Below are 24028 nucleotides of genomic sequence, written 5' to 3' on the forward strand. Positions count from 1 at the left end.
ATAAAACGTATCTAACTGGTTTGCCATTTGAAAGCTTGATTTTTCAAAATATCAATATTAGAAAGGCCTAAATGAAAATAATCACTTCAAAAAATTCATTTAAAAAAGGTTCAGCTTTGAAATTGAGCTTGTTCTCCTATTTCAAATGATACTGGACCTTACCATAATAAAATTTAGCTCCACAAACTAATTGCGAAACTGAATAACATTATTATGAGGCTCAATTCCATTAAAAACTATAAGAAAAAAAGTCTAATTTCAAAGCTACCACAAGTCAAAGATGCCCCACTTCTCCCTATAGACCACTTCAATTTTGATCAAATAGTTTTATTTTATTTTAATAATTTAGAAGAGAGAGGAATCGGTTTTAGACAAGAATGCTATTTTATTAAAAACCCTTGTGTTTCTGTTATTGGAAGTTCCTAAAATATCAATATTCTTCTTTAAGCCTTAGGGCTCAAATAGACTCAGGCTGATCCTCCAGAATATTTAGTTTGTAAAAATTTGTAGTAAAGATTTATCCAAAACTGTCATATACTTAAGGCTTACGATCATCGATTAGAGATCCGTTGCATATATTTCCTTTACCTAATCCTTTACTACCAAATTTTGTACGCTAAATATTCTCAAGGATCAGCCTGAGTCTATTTGGGCCTTTAGCCTACATTAAATTCCAACAAAAATATCTATATTAATTTCATCTAAAAACTCTATACAAAATAATTAAATTGGAAACTAATACAAATCTTAAATAAATAAGTTTCATTAATTAGAAAGCTTTATTTCCCTTATATCTGTTATTTTTAAATATTTCAAATATTTTGCACCTATTTTTATATTAATTTCGGTATTTTCATATACAAAATTTAATAGTTTTAAAATATTACAAAGAAAAATTTCTTAATTCTTCAAAGAATTCCTAATATTCTAAATTTGTATTTTTTTTTTCGTTAAACAATTCTAATTTTCATTTAAAAAAGATTTTGAATCAAACGTTTAACACTAAAAAATTATTTATGAAACTTAAGAGATATTTATTTTTATTTAGTAAAAATACTTTTCAAAATCTGCTAATTTTCAATTCTAAGATAAGGTATTTTTGAGTGGAAAATTTGTTTGACTTGTATGACTTTTCAAATAAAATAAAATCAATTTACTTTATAGATATTATTATTTGTTGAAAAATGGCATTTTCTCAATATTTCTAATCTCTTATGGCCTTTACACACTAAAGAAAGTTATGTCCATATTTAAGAGTTTTTCCTACTCAAGAGCAGGGAATTGGAGTTAGCTTCAATATGGCCATAAATTCCTCTAATTTGTAGCGGCCATAAGTTTCGGAATTAAATTTTAATGATCGTTTAATAATAGAAAATCATTTGTTAATACGGGAATCCCATAAAGTGCTTCCTCTTTGAGTTAAAGAGCCAAATGTGTTCTATATAATGTTTTTCCTCAAAACTATTGAAACTTTTTTAATTTGATATTTTTTTTACTGTAGAAACTTGTTTAATGCTATCACAAAACTATTTCTAAAATGTGGTTAAAGTGAAAAGTTCTCGAAAATTCTATATCCATTATATTGCAATATTATGTATTGGAGTTTATTCTAACATTTTCTTGAAACATTGTTTAAATTTTTGCTATTATTTCACTTTGTGGTTTTGGTTTTTCTGGTTAAAGGAGAGCAAAGCAAGTCGATAAATTATTTATTCAATAAACTAGGGAAACTAGGGAAACCATAATAAATAACTAGGGAAACCATATTAAAGTATTTCGAAAGATATAGTTACGAATAATACTTCTAAACAAAAAAAATATATACGATAATTCCAAGAAAATTCCAATATTCAATAGTATTAAATAAATATTGACATCATGCACATTCTTGTCCTGTAATTGTTCTGAAAATGCAATATAATGTGAAGAGTATAGGCCCTAAGGGACCTCGAAAAAATAAAGCCTGTAAAATTTCGTAGTAAATAATTAGGAAAAGGAAATTTAAGCAAAGTACCCCTAATAGATGATCCTAAATTATATGATAAATAGTTTGGATAAATCTTTACTACCAAATTTTACAGCCTAAATAATCTAGAGTATCAGCCTAAAGCTCTTTGACCCCTATGGAGAAGCTCAGTCAAGTCTCAAAATTAACTTATCAGAATAATAATCATATAAGCCTCAATACTTAAATTAAAAGATAACGTATAAAATTTCTTCTTTTCAGTTCCACCACATCAAATTCTTGTATATGATGCTTCCGGAAGGGACGTGGCCGGTGCTGTGGGACCATTGCTTGAGGGCGACAATCTCATTCTCACTTGCGAAGTTCGAGGAGGTAAGTTTTAGTAAAATATCTTCGCCAATAAACCTCTTAATATTACAAATTCAGAAAAAGAGAACAAGCCGAATAAATAAATTTTTCTTTCGACTGATTTTTTTCGATTTTAGTAAAGACGCCTAATTGTAGCAATTTCGAATAGTGCGATCACTTCAACTGAATCTATTTATTATAAAATTTTATCAAAAGAATCTTATAATGACCTAAATAATTTATAAGAATAAATGACTCTTTAATATGTTTCCTCTCCAACTGGACGTCGTTGGTGTACTATTCATCCATTTGTTTTCAAGTCGTTTTCGGTCTTTATCAGCCGAATATCGAAGAACACAATTTATTAATGAAGAAACATGGTTAAAAATTTTAAAAATACTAATTAAACTGAAATCGGAGATATAAAGAGGTATTTGGTGGTACAAAGAAGACGACATGTAGGGGAAAGTACTCTCCCTTCGAACGTTCATGCTTTCGAATAATGTGAATTTTCTTTAAGTTTTCCTAAGAGATTTAAACATTTCTATTGAATATTAGCTAGCTTATTATCAATTATTGATAATTATGTGACGATCATGTGGAAATCTCTTAGGAAAAGTTAAAGAAATTCACATTATTCGAAGCTATGAACGTTCGAAGGGAGAGTACTTTCCCCTAATGGAAAAAGCACCAAAAGGTTGGTCGATCTTAGAACCTATCCCGTTTCTGACCACAAAAACGTTCGGTCAACTACTTGGTTAAAAACAAAAACCCAATTTTCGTTTCTCTTTGACAACTTCAGACCTCTTTTTATCTGTTTTAACCGCTTTAACCAAAGGAAAGTTTAATTTCCTTATGACAATTTTCGATCTTTATTTATTCTATGTAGTCCTAAGATAAACTCTTATTTATTTATATATATCACTAATTGATCCTTCAGTTTATTATTCCAAAACAGTTTTAAAATTATTTTTTTCTTAACAATAGTTCATATTTCCTTTATTCCCCTTAAATCCCTTTGCTCAGGTCTTAGGCCTTAGGCCTATTTTGTCCGATATCCTGTCTAGTAAAAACCTAAAATGGATCAAACTGTCAATAACATAAAAAATAAATAATCAATAAATAATGGAAACGGACTACAACACACTTAAAATCCACTACTTTGAGTGAAAATAGCCAGGCTACAGTTCATATTTCATTTTCAATAATATTATTATTTCAAACATATGTTTATTCAGAATTATGATGCCATAAACAAATCGATTCAGCATTTAATGATTAATAATTAGAAATAAACAACGGCACGGTAGAATAATTGAGCATTAAAAATTAAATTTTACTACTACTGGCAAAAATAAATGAATCATCAAGGATCATTTAAAAAGTATAATTTTTTAATTAAATAGTATATGAATAAAAAAATTGAAAAGTCATATTTGGTGTTCACTTTGATGAGAGAAATATGTTGTAAGTAATAAGTTTATGATAAAATTTGTTCTATTATGATAAATGTGCATTCAAAGTTTGAAATTTGATCCATCCTTTGCAAAAGGATCAAATTTGAATTAATACGATTCTTTTATTTTTACCAGAGAAAAGATCACTTTAGTCAATACTTAAATACAAAACTTTAAAAGCTATAAAACTTTCATGCAACCGTCTTTTCAATGATAAACACGTACGAATCCCAGTGAAAATCCGAAAACCCAAAATCCCGAAAATCAAAATCCGAAATACTAAAATTCCAAAATAGATTCGGAATGGGCTAAAATTCCAAATGTGCCAAAATCCCTAAAAACCAAAATCCCGAAAAGCCACAATCCAAAATAGGCCAAAATCCTGTATAACCAAAACTCCGAAAAGCAAAAATCCAAAATGGGCCAAAATCCCTTACATCCAAAATCTAGAATAAGCATAAATCTCGAATAACCAAATCTAGAATGGGCAAAAATCTTGAATAGCCAAAATTCCGAAAAGCAAAAATCCCAAATTCTTAAAATTTCCATACCTACCCCTACGATTGTACCCTAACTTGCTCGAGGTAAAGAAAGATTTCCTCAGTTTTGGGATATTATTCTACACGTTATCCTCCGTATTGTATTCAGGATTTTGACCATTCGGAATTTTGGCTTTTAGAATTTTGGTTTTTCGAGCCTTTAGCGTTCGATATTGCGGCTCTTGAAACTCTGGCTGTGAAGATCTTGGCCCGGGTTTTCGTTTCGGGATTTTGGTCTTTCGGGATTTTGGCTTCCAAGATTTCGACCCAATTGGGATTATGCCCCTGTGGATCTTTTCGACTTTTCGGGATTTTGGTCAGAACCGTTAAAAACAATAATTAATTCGACCCTAGTCGATCAATTTCTTAGTTAGATTAAGTTATTTTTATTTTCGACTAACGAATTATTATTAACCGAATTTACCTTTTTATTGACCGAATTTAATTTTTTAAAACCAAATTTAATTTAGGTTTACTGTACATTTTATTCTTTTGTCTTTATTTGAAATAGTTTCTTTAAAATATTGGAGGTTAGAACCTAAGAATAATCCATTATTTCGTCTTAATTTCAGTTTTAGAATCATAATAAACTTCATACATGGAGAAAAAACAATTTTGAAATTCTTCCTATTTTAATGATATCATAACTTTGAGTTTGAATAAATATTGTATTACATATCTTTCAAATTATCGTTGTAAATTTAAGTTCATGGGCGAAGAAAAAGCCTGAAAATTCAACATAATACTTGAGTTTATCTTCAATTTTAACTTGGTGCGTTGGGTTGAAGAATTATTATGCAAAATTCCTCATGCAAACAGCGTAAAATTTTTCAAGGAAATAAGAGATGGGTCTTTGAAATGCAATCTGAGATTCATAGTCGAGTGAATGTAAGAAAATTGCATGAAAATGAGGGCAAAGTCATTAGTTGGACTTCCTTTGAAAATTTTTGGGTGCTTCGAGAGGGAGAGTTTGAGAAATGTTTTGGGGGAAAAGTGCAGGCAAAAGTGAATTTAATGTAAAACTTTTTGGTTCGTTTTGCAATTTATAAAACTTTTAATCAGATTTTCAAGTTTCATATTTACAAAATATCAACTTTAACAGTTTAATACAGTTTCTCACTCTTCTTATGCAATAATATGTTGCATGAACTATATCAACAGCTCAACTCCACTCATCATTTTCCAAAAACCGCGTCAGTACTTGCCAAACCACCCCCGAAAAAGAAGTCATATACATCTCAAAAACCAAACTTACAACTTATATCTTTGACTTTTGAGTTTTCATGTTTGTTTTTCTTCTAACATTCCCCTCTGACATCACCCTCAGTCCCAGTCAATGAACTAAAGTCGTAAATCCATGGAAAAGTTTGGGAGGTGAATTGGATTTTGATGAAATCCACAAGAAAGGTCACTTTAGCACTTCCCCTATAAATTACTGGGATGTCTCATTCATGGGCAGAAAAACACCCGCTCCGAGGCACTTTTCCTCTGCCCAGATTGAGTCCCTTTGCAAGAGGCGGGGAAATTATCTAATCATTAACTCCTTTTACTCTATGTCGTTTTTTTATGACCCTCTCCCAAAATGACAATCATTTTTTGGGCTATTAGGAGGAAAAAACATACAAAGTTTCTATCCCAAAGCTCAAGAGACTTTTTTCTCCATGGAGGAACTTTGGGCATTTACTCATATTTCATGCTTTTACTTCGTCTTTAGGTGCCACTGGGAAAACTCACGATAAGCATCCCTAACTCAGAGTGTCTCTGATTCAAATAAGAATCACGGAGATTTTTAAAGGTTTAATGGAAATTATGGCTTTAGTTAGTCGTGGAAGTTCTTGAGTTCAGACCTAAGACTTAATCATATGGTTTAACTTCTCTAATATCTTATCAGTCAAGATTTTTCTGGAAAATTTTGACTTAGAATTGGATTATTAAGGGCAAATGACCTATTACATTTTGAAAATCAATAAAATCGGTTGCTGTTTAAGGTTTTAAGACCCTCGGAAACTAGTCTAAACCTTTAGTCAGAAGATCAAAACTAAAATTAACTGAAATTTAATTTCTTGTAATGTTCAAAATAAGAAAAACACGGAAAATGGGGTACACATTATGTACACAAAACTTTTAATAAAAAGGACATGAATTTTTTTTCAGGAAATTTATCTGATATGAAGATTCATCGGACCCACTAAAAATAAAATTTGATCAGTAAAATACTAAATAATAGTATACTATAAAATACTAAATATTACACGCTACTTGAACGATAGATTTTTGAAAAAAAAATAAGATGTATTAATGGAACATATTTTACAAAAAATATATATATTTTAGGATTTTTCACCATACGAAAATTAGGTGATAACCGTGAATTTTGAAAAATATTCAAATGAAAATTGCAGAAAAAATAGTTTAAAAGTTATTACATTATCTATATGCTTGATAGCATGAATTAAATAACTTTTTTATTATGATGAAAAAATTGAAAAAAAAATATGCTGTTTTTCAATTACTCGTGATCCAAATAACCCTTAAAGCTCTAAACCATCATTTTAAGCTTGTTCTTAAGTCTTATTTATATAATGATTACGAATAAACAAGCAATAGAAAATAATTTCTTTTCCATAAAAATAACATTTTCTAAGTAAAAAATTAAAAATGCTCGGTAAAAATTAAAAAATGGCAGTAAAAAATAATGATCTAAGGTCAAATTCTCGAACGTATCTAATCACAACTGGTCGTCTATAGCTTGGTTAATCGTAAATTTAACCATGACGAAAACCAATTATCTCGTACAACTCTCCATTTTGTATTAATTGAAAACACTGTCAGTGTTTACACAAACAGTTCACGTGTTTTCTTGTACGGAATGAGGTTGTCAGTCCCATACCCATGGAATCAAGTGCAGTGAAGCTCACTGGATGCAATCCGAACACATTTAACCCCAGAAGAATTCCTGGTGACCTAAAGGGGACTCGAACCCAGGACACTTGCATCATAGAGCAAGTGCTCTACTACTTGACTCATTAAATGCCCACAAAATGTATTAACCAATCAAAAACTTATCTGGTTCTGCCCCTGCATATGGACTTAGTATTGCACTAAAAACAGTAAGCAAAATATTAAAACAAAATTTATTCAAAGATCGTATAAACGAGCAGTGAAAAAACTGGTCAGCAAAAAATAAAATTTGGTAAGTATGGTTAATAAAAATTGTAACAATGCCATTGTAACAATTCTAATAAGTCTGTGAAGGAATATTTCAATCTTTTAGACCTGAAGGTTGGAATTATTGCTAAGACGGATATGGACGCATGAGAAGATGAGTAAAAAGACCAAATGGGATAATAATAAATTGAAAAAATATATACATTCAGTAAAAATTAAAAAAAGCAGTATTTTATTAAAACCGATCAGTAAAAAATACAAAGTAGTGAGTGAAAATTAAAAATGAGCAGTAACAAATTGAAATTGATTAATAGAAATAATCAATTTTTAATATTTTACTGATCATTTTTAATTTTTCCCTGAACAAGTTTAATGTTTTACTAACCACATTTTATTTTTTACTGCTCATTTTCAATTCTTTTGCTAAACCGTTATTACTCTCCGAATTGAATATTTTATAAAAAACAACGTATTATTTTAAAAATAATATTTTTGCTAAACTTTTAATCTTGTACTCTCATTTTTTAGTCCCGTTTTTATACTTATTTTTCTTGACTTATCAAAGATTTAATATTTGACGGATTAAACTTGATTTTTTCTGACCAATATTAATCTTTCAACTTACAGAATTTAATTTTTATCAGCTTATTTGTTTTTTGCATTACATTTGTGACAATACTACGATTATTAAGAATGGGCTTTATTTTTGCAATATCTTTATATTCTCTTTTATACTTCCACTTTTGTTTTTCTTTCTTATCGGATTGGGAAATAACAAAATGATTTATTAATTTCGTCTTGTTTTAAATACCGCTTTAATTGATAACTGATAGCCTTATATGCTATTTAAGTAAATTCTAGATCAAATATTAATTGTAGTGGTACTTACTCAGAAATCCTTGGGATATTTATTGAACTATAAAATTAATACCGTGTAATATTTGTACCATTGTACAGTATTTTAATGCGCCTACCGCCGACTTACCCATTACCACCTTCATGGGAGATATCACGAACCATTGATTCTTTGATTGCAATGAGATTTAAAAAAAATCTGAACTAGAAATTCATGTAAATATCTCGATACACAGTCCTAAAGCGCATGAAATCTTATCGCTTTATGCATCTTTTTAAAGTCATTTAAGCATTTCAAAGAAGCGTTTAAAAAGCCCATTCATCTTTTATCAGAAATACAAGAGCTGTGAAATTTTATTCCAGCTTTTTGCTCAAAACAGAGTACGGACAATTTTAGCCCATGGAGATGCGTAAAAACTTTTTCATGATTAAAATTTTCCCATGGATAAAATTAAATTCCTTCAAGACTTCTCTCAGATTTTCTTTTGCCGTCATTTAGCTTTCGTCGTTTTTGTGCAAAAGCTTTTGCCAGTTAGATGGAATATGATAATTATGGCTGAGAACAGCTTTTGAGTCCAAAATTTGATTCTTCATTTTATTCACCAGATTTGCTTTAAAAAAAAACAACTGAAAGAGGAAATAGTAGAAAAAATTCAATGAAACTTGCTGAAAAAATGAAGAAAAATGCGATATGAAGGTGTTTCTTCTGAGATTATGAGATTATTCATTAAGACCATCGCGTAAGGACACAAAAAGAAAGCCCTTAATTCAAGAATTATTGCCATTTTTTCTACTGCATTTTTTTTACTCGAGCTACATAAATTTATTTCCTGTGGTGGACTTTCTTTTACAAGTTCCGACGATACACGGGTTGAGAGACCCCTCGCCAAACCATTATGCCAAGAAATAGTGCTGAAAAGTTGGAAAAAACATTGTTGAGATCTCTCCAAGGCATTAAAAAGGGTTTTTCCTTAGCACTTACAGAAGGGTCTTCCCTTTTCCAGCATTTATGTAGCCAATAGGCTTTTTCACATAAATTAGGACCAACAGGATTCTGGCATTTGGTAATAACCGGCATGGCTCTCTCCTTCATAGATTCCGGAATGCGATTGATGAGCTTTTCAAAGTGAACATGTCCAGTGTCATCGACCACTTCCACTTCGTGGAAAAGGCAATTCATGTAGCACTTTAGAGCCTCGTCCTCAATTGGTTCTCCATCGCTGAATTCCTTAATGTGCTCTTTTGAAACAATTTTGAATATTTGCATATCAGTCAGTGCAGCAATCATACATTAAATAGCATTTCATATTAATATTTCATGAAAAGCTGAATTTAGGGGAGACCGGGGTACCTATAGCCAGGGGTAAAAGTAGACAGTGGATTTTTCTCGTTTTTCTTAAAATGTACATCGAGCAAAGTATTTTTTAATGAAAGTAGGAACACATCCCCATATTCCCAGAAATATTTATAAGTCTAATCCTGTTATCCTACAATTTAGAAGCATTTTTATAAAATGGGTATAAAACTGCAGTTTTGATGTTACAGTTTTTGGACCAGCATTTGGTTTTCTGAGTTTCTAGTCAAGATTTCATAGTTTTACCTCGTTTCTGGTTTAATAAACCTAATTAAAAAATATTTTTCACTTGGATAATAATTATCCACTTTTTTATATAAGATGATAAACACTGAAACAGCTCTCGGGGCAGATGTAGCCACTCGTCCGTGGCGGGATAAAACTATCAATGATTTTTCACTAATAGATGGATAATTGTTAGGCGAAAAAGTGCTATTGATATTCCAAGCAATATTGCCATTTGGATGAGCAACTTGAGAAATAGATTTTTTCAGGATATTTGCATAATTTTGCTGCAATTACAAAAATGTCATAAAAAAGTCGGCTAAAGCCTTTTTCATTGAATTTAAGTGACATATTTAGCATCAGTGGGCTTCAGTGTATCAAGTGAAACAATATTTGGTATCTCCAGTTTAAAATTTCATCTGGAAAACTAGTGGCAATTAGTACCCCAAAAGTGGCTATTTCTACCCAGGCAGGGGTAAGTGTAGCCAATGTGCAGTACTTTTTTCATTATCCTCTCAAGAAAAAGCCAAGGATTTTAGAGCTTTGAACTACACTGTTTCATATAGCCAATATCCTAATGCTACTTATGAAACATAAAAATATTAGACAAAACTTATCATTTTTTCACAAACCACTCGCGAAAAAAAAGTTTCATTTGCTGGCTAATTCTACCCCTGTCTCCCCTATATTCAGAAAATAAAATTTATATTCTCGAAAAATATGGTAACAGTTTATTGAAATAATAAAGTTTTATGTACCATGGCGCAGCATAGTTATAGCTAAAAAATTATTGTAAATTAACTATGACCATAAAACCTGGACAGTAGTTGAACTTTTTTATTGCAAAATATGCTTTTTATAAAGATAAAATGATACATTTTTTATAGGGTTATCACAGCAGAGTGTTATCTTCAAAAGAAATGCAAGCACCAAAAGAAATTCATTTTTTAAATATTTTTAATGGTTTTATTAAATAAGCATAGAGGAAGGTCATTTTTTTTAATTTTTAATAAAATAATTAATTTCGGATTAGGGGGAGGTGGGGCTACTTTGAGCTGTGGGGCTAGATTGTTATACGATTTTTCCGCATACTTCTAATGGAAACTAGGCTTTAACATTATGTAATTTAGATAGACAAAATAGTTATGGATTTAAATAAAATAATTGTAAAGACCAGCTTCATTTAGAAATAGCCAAAGAAGTCGTATAACAATCTAGCCTCACAGCTCAAAATAGCCCCACCTTCCCCTACCTTTATATTATTTCATAAAACCCAGAAATACTTTAGAAGTGCTGACAATATCTCAACTTAACTTTATTTATTTAAATCATAAATCTTTTTTTAAACTTATTTAAATGCTTAACTATTGAAAAGCAATTTTAACATCACTTCTTTACCCGTTCAACCCGAATTGCATTGTTTCAAAATTTCAAAATCTGGGAAAAGATAGATTTTATGGAAATTATACAACAACACGTAGAGGAGATATCTGTTCTAATAGTTCTAATATTAGATGTGATTACTTCACAATAATTTATTTTGTAAGCTTTCTGTTTCAATTCCTTCAAGAAACCGTTTCGTAAAAAAAGGTTATAAGAATAGAACTTCTCTCTATAGTGGCTTTGCTTTCAAAGCTTTTAAACCCGTTTTCAAAAAAAAACTCAGGTACAATTTTCAGGTAGTAAAATCTGTCAGAAAAAAACAGTAAATTTAGCAAGTGAAATAATTAAAATAGTCAGTAAAGAAAACAAACCAATTAAAAAATAGGGTGTGGTTAATGAAATAAAAAAAAAAACAGTATTTCTTTCAATTTGGCTTATTGTCTGAAAACAAGCCATCATACTTAAAAAGAAATCAGTTACCGATCCTCAACCGAATAATTGTCAATTTAGAACGGGGTAGTTGGGTTATAAACTTCAAGACCTATCCAGAAAATTCATATTTAAAAAAAAATTGTTTCAAACAGAGTTATTGCACTTTGACTTTGAATAATTCAAAATGGTGATATCCGGTCATATAAGACCTAATATACATTTCGACCATTTTTAAAACATATCCTAAGATAATGAACTCGTTTAGTTTTATAGGAGGGAAGGAGTAAGTGAGTGGCAAAAAAGAAGAAACGTCAAAAGCAATGTTTTAGTGGGGGATCACCGAAGACCGAAAGCTGATATCTCTTAAGGGGTTATATCTAAGAGAACGTATAAAAATAGCAGATTGTTTCTGAATCTTTTGTGACTTTGCAAATCAATGGATCAATATGAAATTTTCAGGGGTTATTACATATGCCTTGAAGAACACAAAAATATTTTTTATATTTATTTTAAATTCAATCTCTTTTATGCGATTTAGTCGATTTCTTTTAAGCTCTGCACAACCTTCATTCCTCCTGATACTGTTGTGTCACCATTTTTTGTTCAAAAGTGAATTAAAAAATATTTTTGAGTTCCTCAGGACATGTGTAATTACCCTAGGAAATTTCATATTGGTCGATTGATTTGCAAAGTCATAAAAAATTCCCAAAAGATCCGCTAATTTCAGGCGATCTCCTAGATATAACCCCCTAACGTTTGAGCTTCAGATCAATGACAAATTAAACATGGAATTTTTAGCCAGTTAGAAGCCTTAATATTATTTTCAAAAACGAAAACCCGATGAAACGAATAAACAGAGTTACAGTTAAACAGTCTTTAAATCTTTTAAAAGAAATTCGAAGTTAATTTTTAAATATTAGAAATTTCGAAAAAATCCCAAATGGTCAGAACTTATATTAGGGGAAACCGGGGTAGAATTAGACACTAAATGAAATTTTTCATTGCGTATAATTTGTAAGAAAAATGTTTGTAACAGGCTGATAAATATTTCAATAAATAGTAAGGGAAGTAGGGGAGACCGGGGAGGTTTGGGACACTTTTTCATGTTTTGTCTTTGAGACAGTATTCCAAAAAATCACGATAGTGTATTACAATTTTATGCGGTCTAGGATACTTATGGGTAATTACTTTATAAAAAGTACTCGATAGAACTTGGAAAACAATTGAGTTTTCTTGGAGAAGAAACTTTAACTTGACGCTTTGTCCCAAACCTCCCCGATGTGGGGCAGTATAGAACGCAAAAGGGGATGTTTGGGACGCGTTTTTTCTCGCATAATTTGCATTATTGGAGCACGTTAATTAATTTTAAGTACTAGATTAAAAATATTTCTAATAGAAATAGAAATGTTTCATCTTTTATTTCATACTTAGAAATTAATATCAATTTAATTTGTACAGTAGAGTCATTTATTGTCAATCAGTTATTTAAAGAATTCTCTTATTATCTTAAATAAAGTATAAATTCTTCGGAATTAGGAAATTCATGTACACATGCTAAATGTACTGGAAAAAATATTTCACTGCTCTATTAAGGGGCGAGCCTGATTTACAGTCAAAAAAAATCTAAAATTGATAGATAAATATTTCTAAATATTTTCGAAAATGCTGATAGGGAAGCAAAGGACAGCCTGCCAGATTTGCAGCGCTTAAGTTAAAGTCCTAAACTTTGAAACGTGTTTTTTCTATTTTTTATTTTTACGATTTTCTCGAATTGAAGGAAATATAATAAGAAAAACTTATGGACCGATTGAAATAAATTAAGAATTAAATCTTGTTTTAGTTGAACGCAATCTGTCTTTGAATTTTTTAATCCCAAAATATGCACTGTATTTTTGAATCCGATAAAAAGTTTAGATTTGAATTCTTTTCTGTGGTTTTTCATGTATTAACGATGAAATACACTTATGAAAATTAAAATTCTTATGATGTCTTATCGGACAAGAATTACGAGCTGTACATTTCCCGCCAATTAGGAACTGCTTCGCAAAGGCGCTTCTGTTTATTATTACTTATAATTCTGTTGTTTTATAAAATATTTTTTGCTAAACAACTTATTTTAAACACTTTAAGTGTACATAACATGTGCTAAATATTTCTTGAAACTTGGTTGTTTCTTGCTCCTCCAAATAGGATCTTAAAAACACCTACTATTGACCTCCTTAATTCAGGCGCCCCACTTAAGAATACAAGCACGTACGGCAAGTGTTTATAATAAACATTTCGTCAATTCCAACCTGTTTATTAAACTTTAAATTAAGTCCTACTACCAAGTTGAGTAAAAAGTTTCCTTGAAAAACTGTAAATAGTTTGTATACAATTTAAAATGTAAAAGAACTCATCGGACAAAACTTAAAAATTGCATTATTTCGCGATGCAATTAAACTGCAATGTAAAAATACTTTCAGCTTTTTTCTGCCATAAAAAAAAACGAGGGGAAAAAAGAAATTCTGTGCCAGAAGATGGAAAAGTAAAAGCATTGTTGATGGTCGATTTCGAGTGAGCAACAGAGCATTAATTTTAAAGTAGGGGCTCGCTAAGTATAAAATATAGTAGAAAAATACCTTCGAGAACACCTGTTTGGGGAACGCAGACATCGTGTGCGATTTTAATGACTCTCAAGAGTTCCGGAGGTGGATACTGGAAAGTGAAGAAAAAAAAAGAATAAGCCAGAAGAAAAAAAAGCAATAAAAGAAGTTTGTTCTGTATTGATATTTTCGCGTGGGGAAAAATGGGTGGAAAATTATTAAAATATATTGAGGAAGTACACTCTTGGGATACTAAATAGTAAATTTTCGCAGGGGAAATATTATAGAGAATGCTGGATATTCTTTGTTGAGACTTTAGTGTTTTCTTTTAAAACCACCCTGGATAGAAGGGGTGCGGGTTGTTTGCAGAAATTCTCCTTTGGGAAAATTGTTTGGTTTTAATTAACTTGCTGCAAATTCACTTGAGCTCACCGTTTCATCTCTACGCAATTCAACACTCAATGCACTACATACTAGAGCACTTAGGAATACTCCGAGTCTCATCATCATCTTGAGAATATTGATAGTTCACTTCACGATTTTCCATACAACTTAGATGTGTTTACAATCACAAAATCGTCTTTTATACTCCGAAGGTATTCCGTGGAAAGAACAAAAGGAAGCCCATTGATTCTGCCAGAACACCAAGAGTGGAGACAAACAATTGCAGAAATGCTTTTAATTGCACCTTTAATGATCACTTAGCGCTGCTATTAATTACAAAGTTCTGTGATGAGAAGAAATACATTTTTCATGTCATTCCCCAATGTATGTTTTCTGAGAACTTCTCCACCTTCTCTCATCAAACTTTGTTAATAAACCAAATAGACTGGAAAAGTGATAATGTTACGAAACGTGGCTTAATTAAAGAAAATTTTTCGATAAATACAATAATTAACCGACAAACTATTGATAAACTATATAGGGGAAGGCTCTCAGGCTTCGCACATACTCTGGCTCCGAACACTTCACAGTTTTTTCGAAATTCCTTTAATGAATCTAACTTAGTGTGTTATCACACTTGTACATTAAAATTTTAATATGATTCACATGATTTGTCGCTGGTGAGAGTCCAAATCTTTAATTTGTGTGTTTGAATCATTTTATATTCAAAACATGATCTATTTTTTGATAAAAAGTTGGACTTGGCCCGCAAAATTTGACATAAATTGATTTATAGCATTCATGCGAAAAATTAATACGATTTTCTCTTTAATTTTTTAATGCGAAAAATATTTATACTTTAGGTAAATTTAAACTTATTTTTGCAGGCCAAGTCCACTTCTTTATCAATAAATAGAATAACCCCAAATATTAAGTGACTCAAAGACACAAATAACATATTTGAACGCTCACAAGCGACAATTAATGTGAATCACATTAAAATTTTAATGTGCAAGTGTGATAACGCCGTTATGCATGGAAATATAAATTAATAGCTAATATTAAGTTAGCATTAAAAGATTCGATTCATTTAAAGCGGTCTTCAGACTAGAGGTTTAGCGCATTAATTCAATCTGAATAATTATAATAATCTTAATATTTCAATCTTAAGATTTTTCCAAAAAAAAATCTTGACTGATTATAGCGGTTAAGCCATATAGCTAAGCCTTAGGTCTGAAACCTGAAAACCATATAAGGAATATAGGAAAAATACGAAACGTTCTAAGCTAGAGTGTGTGCGAAGCCTGAAAGCCTTTCCATAAAGAAAAGGAAATGCTTTTGTAAATTAATCGAGAAAAATTGTGAACCTCTCCTTAAGTTAAACTTTTCTTAATATCCCAGCCTGTTTTTTCGACACGCTTCTTTCAAGAGCTATAGGTCACGCCTTCTACAAATTCCTGATGCTTAATTAATGATTATAAAAGTAATAATACTATCCATCCACGTCATCCATAAGAATTTTTAATATTTGAGAGTTAAGGAAAAATAAGAACCATGCCCACTAACTTAATAATCACGCCCACTTTCTCTCGCTGGTTGGTTTTCAATCGTTGTTTTCTTGACTCCACCCAATACCCGTATTCCAAAAGACTGTATTAATTGCTGAGCAAAGTAAAAACATCCCGTTCACTTGATTACTGCACCCAAGTGAAGGTCCTATCGACGTACAGTGAGATCTACTACTTGTTCGTTGTCTTGAAAGGACAAATTAATTACCACACCCACTTGAACAGCACGCCCATTTGCACTTATATTACGTCTTTTTGTTGTATACTCCTTACCGCTACCCTAAATTCCTATTTTTATTTTATTTATTTCTTTCATCCTTCTGAAAGATTGTTTTAACAACAAGTCCAAGAAATGTAATTAAACCACGCCCACTTAAAGATCGCAACCCATTCCAGGACATAAATTTACAAGTCTCATGAAATATCTCCACCACATTTTTTTAAACTTAAGACTGTCATGACTGTTTCAATTCCAGATTTAAAGAAAATGTTACGAAACCACGCCCACTTTAAGATCACAACCCACCATAAGACGTAACACCCAACCTACTAGTTGAATTAACTCATCTCCACCACAATTTTCTACCTACGTTACGAACAACTATTTCAATTGCGCGGCAAAATATGTAGTGGTACGCCCACTTATATACCACGCCCACGTATATGCTAAAATAACTTATTCCTAGCAGGTCTATCTAGTAGTTTCTTAGCTACATTCTTATAGCTAGTTCTTTGACACATATTTCCTGCAAAGAACTATGGGTCAAATTCATTAAAAACATAGCATAAAATCACAAAGTTATCCGAAACTTCAGTCATCCAGAGGTACCGTCCTTCCTCCTTAATTTACGTCCTATTAGGTGCTTGCATCAAAGTCCTAATTTCTATTTACAAAGTTGTTTTATAGTTATATAAACTATAAAACTATAAGTGCCTTATAGTTATTAAAACTATAAGGCAAAGAAAAAGAGTAGATACGCCATCCCTACTTATATGCCACGCCCACCTGACGACAACGGTTAATCTTAACAAGTATTATTTCTTCCCTAAATCCTCAAATTTGAGCTATCATTCCGAAACATTGTCGAAAATGGTGATCGAAAGAAAAAATTATCGAAATATTTAAAGTCATAAAAGTACTATAGGGGGCGTGGCTTATTACATCATAATCTAATCTAGACCAAAGTAATGAAGTTAAAATTGTTCAAAGCGTTATAGTATCCCCTATTAAACATAGAAAATTAAATTAGAATACATGTATAATAAAGAAGAACGGAGGAGGAGCTTATTCTAAATAGTCGGATAAGTGAAAGTGGGGTACATTTGAACTGGGGCAACTTTAAAATTAGGTTTCTTTCTCCTACTTTTAAATGAAACTTGACTTTATCGTGACATAATTTAGCTCCACAATTTAATTCAATTCCATTTTAAAATAGTAGAAAAAGTCCAATTTCAAAGCTGTCCCAAATCAAAGGTTCCTTATTTTCCCTTATATTTGTCTGCATTAAAGTAACTTTAAAAATAAAATATTTCAATCTCTTCACTTCTACTTAAAATAAGGTAATTTCCAGAATACTCAAGCATCTTCCAAAACCTCAAACCCTTTCACCAGCAAATTTTTGCTCGTTAAATGATTAATTTAACATTCTGTGCACAAAGCAAAATGATTTTTCTTACAACATGACACTGCAAATAACCTCAAGATGAATCCTACACCCACTTTTCCGAAATTGTTGTACATGTGGGAAAATTTGCTGGTAATTTTCACTCCTACAATCTCAAAATTCAATCAATTAATCATCCTCTCATAATGGAAAATCATTGACAAAAGGGAAGAGTTGATGGGAACATAAATCAATATTCATCCTTCATTGATGCTGATTTATTCTACCCTTTCTTCAGTTTAGTCACAAAATTTTGAATTGTCCCTCCTGTTTCGGTATTAGTCACACAACTAATGTGCTATCTTCCATTTGGATGGTCTTCTGACATCCTTGAAGTTGAATTGTCCCCGACATTTGGCTATTTATATCAAGAAATAATGCTGTAGCAGAAAAAAAAGGAGAATACTCATTAATTTGCCATTTCAGAAACAAGAAAGGAAAGTCAGAAGAAACAGCAAAACTCACTTTTGGGTCAGAACTCTTCCAGCACTGAAGCACCATTGCGAAAGGCATTGAAGAGAGAGAAAAAGAAATTTTTAATTATGTCTTAATTAATTTATGGGGCTTTATGGAGGCATTATACCTTGTGCAGCCAAAAGGCTCTCTCGCATTGGGTATCACCCTCGGGGTAGAGGCACCTCTTGCCCATGTGAAGAGCAATGTCATGCATGGAAGCTGGCAATTTGTCGTGCAGTTTCTCTAGATGAACCTCTCCATTGTCATCCACAACCTCAGCCTCATGGAAAACACAATTCATGTAGCATTTCAGCTTTTCATCTTCATGGATTTCCCCATCACTGAATTCCTTGATGGCTTCTACAAAATTATTGAAATTTCACTGTAAAACACTTTGAACAGTTTTTTTTAAAGGCTTCATGTGATTGAGAAAAATGTACACCAAGATTAAACACTTCAAAATAAATTGCGTATACATTTGTTGACTAAGAAATACATCTAGGCGAAAGTACTCTCCCTTCGGACGTTCATATTTTCGAACAATGTCAATTTTCTTTTATTTTCATAAGAAGCTTAGGGAAGCCCCGGGCAGAAATAGCCACGTATAGTATTACACAGTGGTATCTTATAGTTTGCCTTCGAAGAAATATTGAGGAAACCACTCTTTATTCTAAATATATACTTCCCTTACTATTCATTGAAAAATTTATTTATTTGTACAAATTATATGCAAAGAAAAATTTCATTTGGTGACTAATTCTACCCCGGTCTCCCCTACATATTTCTATTAAATATTAGCTTATTATCAATTTATTGATAATTATGTAATAATTATTTGTAAATCTCTTAGGAAAAGTGAAAGAAATCTACATTAGTCGAATGCATGAATGTTCGAAAGTATAGTACTTTCACTTACAGATGTATGCACTAAGAAAAAACCTGTAGAGTTAAAATAATTCTACCACTGACCGAGTTGAATTAACTCGACGGATAGAGATGTACTTATTACTCTTTTTCAATTTAAAATTTAATCTCGACTGAAGTATATGCTTAAGTGTTTTTCATTTTAGAATAAAATTCAGTCAAGATGATCTTCGTTTGGTAAAGTTCATGGACCATAAAATTTAAAAAAGCTTAACAGTGTGCATCATATGCGAGTATCTTGCAACATGGAGACCTGGGTATTAAAAAACAAACAAAAAAAGACAATATAAAAGAAAACAAAAAATAAACTTAAAATAGCCAAAACTATTCACTTTGCTATTTGAAAAAAAAAAATATTATTTAAGTCATAAAACTAGTGGTTTTAAGTATTAAGAAGAGGTATCACAATCTCTTTTTCATGTAAATTCTAAGACAGAACGGATAAAAGTTAGTTTGAAAAAAAGTTAAACTGACAACTCTTCTGACTAATATTACACCTAAATACATGTAAAATCAACTCTAAAATATAGTTTACCGAAAATTACAACAATAATAGTTAATTTAACGTCGGTTAAAGTAAGTTTCACTCGTTTTTATTCCTGAATGTATTACAAGCGATAAGCTACACCTTTGCTAAGCAAAAATTCACGCTATTTCAATAAAAAATCAATTCGATTAGAACTTGTTCAAAATAGGAAGAAAATTTAATGCTTAATTGACCATACAATTTTGTAAATCTACAAAAATACAAAATTAATTAATACGAAGTTAATTTTTCAAAAGCGAAAATAGATCAATACATAATCTAAGTGATTATTAACAACAAAGTACAACAACATATTAAATATTTCTCTTATTCGTTATTAATCCTTAAAAAAAATATCCTAATTTTTTAACTGCTAAATTTCTTTGCCTTGGTTTTTCAATCATAACGCTAAAATGCATTAAACTTTTCAATAAATAATTTTCACGAAATGGAATGAATATTTTCAGCCAGTGAATCTTTAATAAAGATTTGGTTTGGTCAGTCCAAAATAGAAAAGTTAATAAAATATGCCATTTTGGCTATTTCTGTCATAAGTTGATCATGTTATATTAACAACTTTAAGTATGGGGGAGACTGGGGCAAAAAGTCACAAATGGAAAATTTCAAAATTCAATATCTTCCAAGATAAATAAGATAGCGGCTTAAAATTTTTACCACAAATAGCTTCCATAAAACCTTCTTCCATATTGCATGTTTCTTCGAATTCGAACAAGGAATTTAGAAAATAAAAAATATCAAAATTTTTAGCCCTATATTTAAAATATTTTCCTTGAAGAATATAACAATTATTACCTACTTATTATTCAAAATTTATGCACTGATGATTATTTCCTAAATGACTTGGGTTCTTTGAATACGAATCCGCCATTTATTTTAGAATTTTGCAAAGATTCTTCTTTCAAGAAATCTTTTTATTAAAAACGACCACTTGGGGTAAAAAGTAACAAAGGGTATGGAGCAAAAAGTAACAAAAGACCGAACACTGAGAGAAATCCGAAAAAGTTAAAATAACATTCCGGAAATGTTTATTTTACCCTGCAGTATTGATCCGAAATCGGTGTAAATATTATGCTTTTTAGGTGTATTAGGGGTTAAGGTTACCCTTTTTCATGTTAATTTTACCCTTAAAAAGTTGTAAAATTAACATTAAACAATGTTGATATATTTTTACACCTAAAAAGTGTTAAAGTTATGAGGAAAAAAAGTTAATCGCATCCCCATTTTTTTCTCAGTGAAACAATTTATGATGTCTTACGGCAAAGAAAACGTCAATGCCATGTGTCCCATTGGTCAAACGATTTGCAGTCTCTTCTGTGTTTTTTTCTAAAATAGCTTGAGAATCCTTTTTTATTGTTCAGTTAGAAAAAATGGTGTTTTACAAAGGTGTAGATGAATAAATTTTCTATGATAATATGTCCTCTAGGTATTTTTTCAAATTTACAGAAGCCTGTAACAAAGCGAATCAAAATATGATAATATCCCATGCCTGATACTATTTGCCCCAGCATTTTTGAGAATGGTCACAAAATTACCTTTTAGAAAACAGCTCGATAAACGTATTTCCTTACAAAATAGAGGAAAATTACTTTCACAAAGTTGTAGAGCGGTAAATTTCCTAGAAAACTGCGCTAATTAGAAATTTCTGTGACGTTCGAGTACTTTGTAAAAAAATAAAATATCCGTTTTGTTACTTTTTGCCCCAGTCTCCCTTATTCTTTCTCATCTAAGAGCAAAATAGTGCTTTATCTCTAGTTCTTTCAATTCTTTCGTATTTGTAACATAAAAACGATATTATGCATACGTCCTAATTTGTAGTTGAGGCTAATACCCTAGAAAAGCTTACGCCTAAAGTCGAGAAACGGTTTAACGTTATTGTAATTACAGTAGACTCTCGCTTATCCGTGGACTCTTTTTCCGGGTGACATAGAAAAATCCGTGAGGCAGTTGAATTTTCAAAATTTTGGTGACACATTGTTCCGGTTTTGGGTTTTTTTTTTTGTTAAGCAAATGTGCTCTATCTACTGTAATTCTTACTCACTGTAACTTTTTTGGACAGTACGCTACGCATGTTTAGAGAGACTGTCGGATTCAGTCAGGTCAGGATTCACTCCATAAATTTTCAATGTAAACAAAAAAATCGTTGGATTTCAAACAATTTAATGGGTATCACTCTCAAAATCCGTATGACATTTTGGTCCCGCTCTCACGGATAAGCGAGAGTCTACTGTAAAATAATGATTTTACTGAATTCCTAACAATCTCCCACTAACTAAGTCGTTTCTCGACTCAAACCGAAAAACGGATTAATCAGAAACTGATGGAAATGTAATCTGTTCATTATATTAATCACTATGTTAAACCGCTTCTCGGCTTAAGTCGTAAGTGTGTCTAGGGCAATTAATTGCACAATATTTACGCTTCTCTTGGAATTCTTCAGAGAATTCAACTAGTTCTTTGGGAAAAACTCTAGTCCTATAATAATGCAAATATCAAAGGTTCGAATCTTCTAAGGTCAATTGAATTATACTGACATTAAAGGTACCGTACTTTAATTGCAACCAATGAACTTCATTGAACTTATACTACGGTTATTAATATAGACTTTGTCATCTACTGACGACTTTGTTAATACCCGCCTTAAGTACATTCCACCCATTTTCAACTTCCTTTGTTATGAATACTGTTTTCTTTCACTCTTTAATAGACATGTTTCTCTAATTGGCACTTTCGCATTTAAATTTTATACCGATTAATGTCAGTCAGTAGAAGAATAAAATTTTCAGTATTGAAAGCTCTAATTTTGATTGATTTGCGGTTGTACAGGTTTTATTAAAATTTCACAGAAGCTCTAACAAGCTAAGCTGAGCAAAACACCTCCTTTAATCCCCTGAACATTGATTTAAAGCACATTTTCACGTTTTTTTAGTTACTTTTTTTCACGCTTTTCCCGCATAAGATCATAAAACTTTATGAGCCTTATCTGAATGTATTTATTTTTCACTTATGAAATCTCTAAATTCCTCCCTAAAAACCTGAGAGTTATTGCGAATAAAATAAAACGCAGATAATACAGAATATCTACGAAGGTGCATGAGACAGAGAAAATCATTGAAAATTATTTAATTTTGTACTTTGTGAAATTCTGAATAGCACTACTGTCTCAAAATTTATATTGCATTATTTACCTTCAGTGACTCCGGTTTTTTCCACACAAATATCATGAATTGGTCTCAAAGCTCTCAGCAATTCCGGTGGAGGATACTACAATGGCATACCAGACAATAGTCATTCAATGAAAAAGCTAAGCGATTTAATAAAAATTCCAATAAACGTTACATGTTCATCGCGTCGAGGAACTACTTTCTGTGACATTCCAAAATTGAAAGCAAGTTGCAGAGCAATTGCAGTGATTAGAAGGAGCTTCATTTTGATCGATTTTGGCACAAAAAAGAAACAAGCTCTTAGAATTGAAGCAATAAAGCACAACCGTATGATTTATGTGAATTCCTTGGACTCTAATGAAACTTTGAGCTCGTAAAGGTGTCATGGATTGTTATTTATATGGCCTGAAGGAAATCACCTGAGAATTTTTATGGATGCCATGCAACTACTTAACTCAATTAATTCATCTGCACAATTATTTTTTCTATCAAACACCCTTTAATTATCCCATCAGAGCTATCTCAATCTGTCCCTCCCTCTAATTCTGTTCTAAATCAAACAAGATTCACTGAGGAAATAATCCAGACACTCATGGAAACCGAATGATTTAGAGATTTTTGTAAAACTCACTGATTCATTTCTTGATTATCTTCCAAAGCTATTCATTGACCCTTTTCACATTTGTATTTTTTTTTGCTTAATTGCAATTGAAATATCACGCATTAATTTATTAGAGCGAATTAATTAGGCCATTTATTTTGAGCTTTTAATGAGCATTTTTGACCTTTTAAAATCTCCCCGGAAAAGTCATCAGTTTTTCTTGGTAAAAATTGTATTTACTCTAATTACAACTTTTGATTAATTAATGATTAATTTACTAGGTATCCTATCAAGGATAAAGCAAAAACAAGTAATATGAATTGAATAGATAAAAATTTAATTGAAAAAAAAACACATGCTTAAGTAAATAACAAAAGCTTTAAGTTCTGTTGTTCAATTCTACACATCTTC

The 24028-nt window shown here is 31.1% G+C and overlaps 3 protein-coding genes across 3 annotated transcripts in view; 1 reads left to right on the forward strand and 2 right to left on the reverse strand.

The window, feature by feature from the left end:
* LOC129800050 (uncharacterized) overlaps positions 1-24028 on the forward strand; it is a 464496-nt gene that overhangs the window by 320007 nt on the left and 120461 nt on the right. The window contains exon 6 of the mRNA XM_055844411.1: positions 2228-2338. Within this exon, the coding sequence (XP_055700386.1) occupies positions 2228-2338 (111 nt within the window). The remainder of the gene's footprint in view (positions 1-2227; positions 2339-24028) is intronic.
* On the reverse strand, positions 9054-14923 carry LOC129800080 (general odorant-binding protein 83a-like). The gene is made up of 4 exons (XM_055844457.1): positions 14745-14923; positions 14349-14424; positions 9316-9572; positions 9054-9245 (listed from the first exon to the last, which is right to left on the reverse strand). The coding sequence occupies exons 1-4, from the start codon at positions 14820-14822 to the stop codon at positions 9228-9230; spliced, it is 429 nt and encodes a 142-aa protein (XP_055700432.1). The 5' UTR covers positions 14823-14923; the 3' UTR covers positions 9054-9227.
* Positions 18125-23389, reverse strand: LOC129800079 (general odorant-binding protein 83a-like). The gene is made up of 5 exons (XM_055844456.1): positions 23192-23389; positions 23041-23116; positions 18512-18744; positions 18394-18417; positions 18125-18308 (listed from the first exon to the last, which is right to left on the reverse strand). Exons 1-5 carry the CDS (start codon positions 23279-23281, stop codon positions 18291-18293), a joined length of 441 nt encoding a protein of 146 aa, XP_055700431.1. The 5' UTR covers positions 23282-23389; the 3' UTR covers positions 18125-18290.

Source organism: Phlebotomus papatasi, chromosome 1 (genome assembly GCF_024763615.1).
Source record: "Phlebotomus papatasi isolate M1 chromosome 1, Ppap_2.1, whole genome shotgun sequence".
NCBI classification, from domain to species: Eukaryota; Metazoa; Arthropoda; class Insecta; order Diptera; family Psychodidae; genus Phlebotomus; species Phlebotomus papatasi.